Source organism: Ciconia boyciana, chromosome 3, assembly GCF_034638445.1.
Source record: "Ciconia boyciana chromosome 3, ASM3463844v1, whole genome shotgun sequence".
In the NCBI taxonomy this organism is placed as follows: domain Eukaryota; kingdom Metazoa; phylum Chordata; class Aves; order Ciconiiformes; family Ciconiidae; genus Ciconia; species Ciconia boyciana.
In genome coordinates this window covers 33,670,566-33,677,322 of record NC_132936.1, presented here as the reverse complement: position 1 = coordinate 33,677,322, position 6,757 = coordinate 33,670,566, and the positions used below count along the sequence as shown (strand labels likewise).

The following is a 6,757-nucleotide window of genomic DNA, read 5'->3' as shown; positions in this document are numbered from 1 at the left end:
CACATGTCTGTCCAGCCTCCACCTCCTTCCCTTCGCGAGATTAAAACAGACCCAGCAGCCTGCACCTCCCTCCCTGCTGGGTCCTGCGTGGGGCAGGAGGAGCCGTCTGCACCCATTGCTTCTCTCTTCTACAGGACTAATGAGAGGGAAGCAGAGAGTGTGACCATAGACCACATATTCACATGAGAGAAGTGAAGCAAGCTGTCGGTGAAGATGAAAAGCAACTGGTAAGAGAACAAGTGGGATTTAGAGAAATCTGTAAATAAGAGATTAGAACAGTTAAAGCTGTCCTTGCCAGCTGCCGCCTTTGTTGTTTGGTTTTATGACAGCATTATATGAAGGAAATGGTAATAGAAAGAGCTTTATTGACATGTTTTATTATAAGGCAAACATAGAAAGTTCTCATGTAAAGGAATTGTCTTGTCAAATCTGTTAGTAAATCCTTAACTTGGGTTTTTATACATTTAATATGCACGGCTCTGAGGAGAAAGTCAATAACAGAATCTGTCAGAAACTATACATTCATACTGGAGTTTTCTTTCTGTTTACAGGAAAATTACAGCTTTATTTTACGTGTGTAGTTTTCTGTGGTCTTTCATCTCAGCCACCATCCAGCAACAATCAAGTAAGGAGACAGATTTTATCTGCATTTCATCTTTCTGTAATTTTGACTGTCAAAAGAATGATTCTGAGCTTATTCAAAATTAAAATCCTCTCTAGCTAGCCATCACAGAAAGGGAGAACTGTCTATGTGTATGTATGGATGTATGTGTAAGAGAAAGAGGAGAAAAAGCAAGAGCTGTGTGTGCTATTTTAAATTCACTATTAGATATATTCTTAAGGTAAGGATTAAAATCTGGGTATAGGTGGTAGATACAGGACACAAACCTCCCCACATCTTTCAGTGCTTCTAGTTAGATATTCTTCTGTTACCTGTGGCAACAAACTGGTTCCCCTTTATTTGCTGGGCATAAAATATAAATGGCTGGATGTCAGCCATATGTCCCATCAAATAATATAGAATGAGGCTGTTTCTAAAGTGTAACATGTCAACCTGAATGTTCCCTTTAAGTCTATGTTGTCAGAAGGAAACCCACATTTATGGTTGAGCCCTTGCAGCACACAAGAGGCTCTCTGTAGGTTAGAAATGCATCTCCTTCCAACTTGCATGCTTCATTCTTCCCCATCCAGACACTATTAACATTTTCCAGATTGACCTGATACTGGACCTGTACATGACTCTTAAACTCTTCAAATAAATGTTTATTTTTCCTTCCTCCTTCCTTAAATTAGGGGAATCTGGTAGGCTTTCATGCTCATTACAGGGCTTTTTGGCAGATAATATTCTGAAAAATCAGATTTTTAAATCTGGTTTCCTCAAACAAATTTCTTCTACATTCTTGTTTGGGTCAACAAAAAAGGTCTGTAAGTTCTTCTTGCCCCCACCCTATATTTCATGAATGATCATTCTCTGATCAAATGTGGCACAGAGGAAGGTGGGAACACCTGGAATACCAGAGAGGATGGAAAAGATGCCAACAGTTTCTCAACAGCCTCTTTAGCTGGCATGAGGTTTGTTTAAGTTTCCTTGGGACTAGGGAGACTGTTGATTTAGGCAACTGGCTTTTTTTTTCAAAGTTTGCTTAAACCACCAAAAGTTCCAACCCAAAACCTCCTTACACAGCAAGCCTTCTTACGCTACAACTATTTCTCCATAGCTCTGCAAGAGAAGAATTATTATAACACTCTCATTTAAAGGCTTAAAAAAAAATCAAATAATCAGTCAAGTTATAATTTTAAATTTAGAGCTCTCTAGAAACAGATGCTTATTTTCTTAGACCTCTAACTTCACTGTTTAAATTGATTATTATATACATCTAATTATTATAGCTCTATTTAATTCACAGTATTCTTGCAGTTGCTTGACTTCATTTTTTAAGGGGATCTGAGGCAATGTGCAGGCACATGGTTAATAAATTCATGCTTTTTTGCAGGACTACCAGTCATTCTGGGTGCCAGTCAGAGAACTGATCTCTGCCCAACAATCAGGATTGGCCAAGATGACTTACCAGGCAAGTAGCAGCCTGACTTTTTCAGGAAAAAGCTGCTGTTCAGAAACTTTATCAGGTTATATTCAGCTCTGTGACTGCACAATTCTCTAATTAAATTAAAATGAAAGTTACATTCTGGACATGTATATTTTTTCTTGTAGGCTTTGACCTGATTTCTCAGTTCCAAATAGAAAAAGCTGCTTCCCAAGGAATTATCCAGAGAGTAGTGGGCTCCACTTCTCTACAAGTGGCTTATAAATTGGGACCCAATGTAGACTTCAGGATCCCAACCAGGTAATGCATTTTGTTGTTTGACTTTAAAATATACATATTTTGCAATATTATCGTTTAAGGGATAGATCCTCTCCGCAGCTAGGTCACCTCATTTGCAAAGCTTTTGGAAGGGGAAAGAGGAGTTCAACTTTTTTTTCATTGCCACCACCAGACCAGACTGATTCTGTTACAGCAATCTCAGGGACTTCCACTTTCCTCTACCAATGATATTGCTCAGGGTGCCTCAAGATTTGCTGATAGAAAGGGATTCTACCTCTAGGAAGTGAAGCCAAAAGTCATTGATGACTTGAAAAGAGATAGGGAGGCAAAGAAAAGGTAACAGAAGGAGAGTGAGGAAAGTTTTCTCAAAACATTGACACAAAGGGATTTTTCTGATCGTGTAAGGATTGCAGAGACAAGGTAGGATACAAGCTGACTGATTGTATGGTAGGGGTGTTTTTTTTTTTTTTTTCTTTTTGGATAACTGGTACATGCATGTTGCTGGCTGATTTATGGTCACTTAATCTATAAAGATGAAAACTATTATTTAGCATGTCACAGGCAAGTTGCAATAGGAGCCAGGATTTGGGAATCTGTGTTTGTGCTTTACAGGCCAAACTTGCTGCCGGTGGAATAGAGACAATACAGCAGGGTAGATGTCTTTGCCAAACTTAGGCAAGTCTGGATTCTGGTCCAGCACCTTATGTAATTAAGAATGCTTTTACTTAGCAATTAACTGGCAAGACCTTTAATTGGACTACTGTTTCAGCTAGGAATAATTGGAGTGCAAAGTGTTTCTGTCATACTCCAGCTATCACTGACAATTTTTGCTTGCTGCAGTCCTCCCTGGCTTCTACCTTCATAGCCACCAGGTTAAGCTAGTTTACAGCTTAACTGGTTGGTTACATGGGACTCACGACTACTTTCCATCCCTGTGGCAAATCAAGGCTGCTAGTGCATAAATGTGAATCCAACCACAGACAGTAAATGTGATCTTCATTTCACTAGAAGTTGCAGATTCTCAGATTTTCAACTCATGCTTCTTAGCTCAGAAACAATCATCTGAGCTATCAAAGCTGTAATATTTTCATTTTTAAGGAAGTTTAGACTTATTGCTATAGATGGCTCTAGTGACATATATGGTCAATATACACAGGTTATCCCTGATCAAGCCTATACCAGTTGTGTTAGTACACTATGGCATCTGAGCTGACACTGGGCTTGTTGGCTGGGTATGGTGCTGTAGTACCATGAATTTACCACATTCAAGACACTGACTGGTACTTCCAGTCAACACTGCTGTTACACTGCAATGCTACCTTCATGGTATACCTGAAATTTGGCCCTGGCTCAAACTAAAAAGTCACCTGCACTTGAGGTGAGTGTCTTGTCCAAGGGAATGGGTTAAGGCCTGAGTCCTGACAGTGCTCTAATGCATCAGCGTGCTGCTCCTCTGCCACTGAGCCTGATCGTGCTGCTCTGCTCCAGTGTCATTGTCTTGCTGCTCTGCTCCAGTGTCATTCCTCTCAGTAAGCTGACTCAGAAGGAGGTTGGCTGTAAGTAGCTGAGGCTAACAGCACAGGAGAGGCACACCTTAGGCCATTTCCAATATTTTTTTTAAAAAACAGAACTCTCCACATAATTTTTATCATGTGGCATGGTAGGAGGGTTTTCCTGGTAGGAATTTGGGATGATGAAATGCCTGAGAAGCATTACAGGAGTTAGTAAGTTATGCAGAGCACCTCAAGCAAGGCTGAGCACCTTTAATGGCACGGGCGTAGCTCTGGCTTTCTCAGACCCCGGCGTTGCAGCAACGCTGAACTCCTGCTGCATTTCCCGCTGGCCATCCCCCGCTATCCTTTATTCACAGGTGGACTATTTAACGATAATGTAAATATTTCCCGGGGTACCAGCGGGCAGCAGCTGCATCCCGCGGCTGCAGGCAGGGGAGAGGAAGGGAAGGGAAGGGAAGGGAAGGGAAGGGAAGGGAAGGGAAGGGAAGGGAAGGGAAGGGAAGGGAAGGGAAGGGAAGGGAAGGGAAGGGAAGGGAAGGGAAGGGAAGGGAAGGGAAGGGAAGGGAAGGGAAGGGAAGGAAGGGAAGGGAAGGGAAAGGGGGGGAGAGGAAGGGAAGGGAGGGGAGGGGAGGGGAGGGGGGGGAGGGGAAGGAAGAGGCGCCCGAGCCGCCCCCGCCCCGAGTGGGGCTGGCGCCGCGGAGCTGTCCGTGCCCGCGGTGCTGAACCGCCGCCCCGCGGGGGCTGCGCAGGCCACGGGGGCCCGGGAGAGCGCCGGGGGCGCGGGGGGTGGCGGGGGCCGCCGTAGCCGTCGCCGGGCAGGCACACAGAGGGTATGACCCCCCCGTTCGTGCCTCTGTCGCTGTGAGCCCCTGCTTCGCCAAGAGATGGGGAGGCAAAACGAGAGTGAGCCTGGAAAAACCCCACAGCGCTGTTTTCGCGAGCTGGGCCGCTGACATAGGCATGAAGGCGTAAGTGCTATAGGAGCACTGGGGAGGGACCCTCAGTAAGCACATCAGGCAAAAGCAGGCTCCAGGCCTGCTCCACTGCAGAGATCTCCAATCACACCTTCATTCATGGGCAGCCATATTAGTACCAGGTAACCTGACGGCCATGGACAGTGTCTTCTCTTGCCTTACGAAACAGGGAGGCGTCACCCTAAGTAAGCCCCTTCCCTGGCGTAGGGCGTTCAAGGCTTTTGAGGAAGGGATGGGGAGGTGGGTGCACGCGTAGAAATGGCAAGCAGGCCAATTAGAGTATCAGCACAGGCGGCTTCCCTGACTGTCGCTATTCAGTCAGTATTTATCAGGAATAGTAAAATAATTATTTAGATGAGCATATGATCATTATACTAACACAGACAAGCCCATATTACAGTGGCTATGGCATGGGAATGAGAGCTTGATTAGATGGGCATGGCTCAGCATTATTTATTCAGCCTTTGCTGTAGCAATAGCTTATGCCTTGAAAAGCTTACATAGCTTCCTTAAAATGCTACTAAATTGTAGCTTGGTCTTTTTGCTGCTTAGCATACTTGCCAAGGTCCAGAAGTATATCCCAGAATGAACAGAAATGATTGCACACAAGTCTTGACTTAAGCTTCTCCCATCATCCACACAAATTCCCATTGGCCATTGCTTCTTCTAGTGTAAAATCTGCTGAAAAGCCCGCATAGTGTAATAAGAACCTGTGAAACTGCCATGACTCATACCCATTGCTCTGACACAGTGAACCTGTAATTTTTTGATTTAATCTATGTACCTGGTGTAGGTGTCCACCAGTTAGTAAGTACAAAATTAATACTGGCAATTTGGATAATAATCGTGTTGATTTTTCATTGCAAGCTTAAAAAAAAAATATTAGCACAAAGGAATATGTTCATGGTATGTTTACACGTGGGGGAAAAGGGCTAGCTATCTTTATGCACTGGATGAAATCTTAATCCTTTGACTTCATAAATGCAGCTGTCACATCACAAGGCCCCTGTGTCCACATGGATAAATTAATGCCAGGGAACATTCCAAGGCATTCACACTTGATCATCTATACTGTTAAAATATTATACAAGACCTTGGCATGGTTTGGGTCCAGACTAGCACTCTTTAAACAATTCCTGGGCACAGCTTGGCAGCTGCATAGGCCATGGACAATTCCCAATAAGCAGCTTGCATATAGTCATCACATTTTGGAAGTAAACAGGTTTAAACTTTTTCATGCCAGCTGAACTTAGTATTAGAGAACAGTCGTGGGCATATTGAATTTTGTAGCATGAAGGTAGCCTTCTAGAAATGTTACCTCTTTGCCTGCATCCTCATCTCAGTAGAAAGCAGGGCAATGTAAAAATGTAAGCTGCTTTTTGAACATGTTTATGTTTGGGGTAGTGGTGTACTGTGGACCACTTTAGCAGATGACATGACAAACACAGTATGATGAGAAATTATAAAATGAAAATTGGAAGCTTATGAAGCTTTATCAGTAAGCTTGGAACATCCAGAGAATATCCATAGGCTGATTTCCTGATTTTTCCTTTGGGAATAATGCTTCTCTGTGAAGTAATGCTCCTCAAATGCTTATGCCTGAAGGTCTGGCATTTTACAACCAAAGTTCTTCAGGTGCTTTTCTTTTTGCATTACAAGTAAGGTATCTTACATAGTACTGCTCCATTGATATTGATGATGACACTGTAATGGGAAAAGACAAAATGCAGCTAAGCAGCTAATTAGCTCACAAGAGAAATAATTAGCTCAGAACTGGATGTTTCTGAAGAATAGAGACCAACTGAGGGTAATGAGTCCTAGCAAATGACTTCTGGCTAATGACTTAGGACAGTTGCTTTTAAAAACGCTTAGCAAGATTTTACTGTTATTGCTTATTTGATGGCTGCCAGATAGTGCCTGCCAGGTCAGCTGTGATTCTAGGAGG

General features: G+C 43.2%; 1 protein-coding gene across 1 annotated transcript in view; it reads left to right on the top strand.

Moving 5' to 3' along the window:
* The first annotated feature begins 213 nt into the window (after positions 1–213).
* Positions 214–6,757, top strand: part of COL9A1 (collagen type IX alpha 1 chain) — a 78,112-nt gene continuing 71,568 nt past the window's right edge. Inside the window, exons 1-4 of the mRNA XM_072857828.1 lie at positions 214–227; positions 552–625; positions 1,995–2,072; positions 2,213–2,345. Of these exons, the coding sequence (XP_072713929.1) occupies positions 214–227; positions 552–625; positions 1,995–2,072; positions 2,213–2,345 (299 nt within the window). The remainder of the gene's footprint in view (positions 228–551; positions 626–1,994; positions 2,073–2,212; positions 2,346–6,757) is intronic.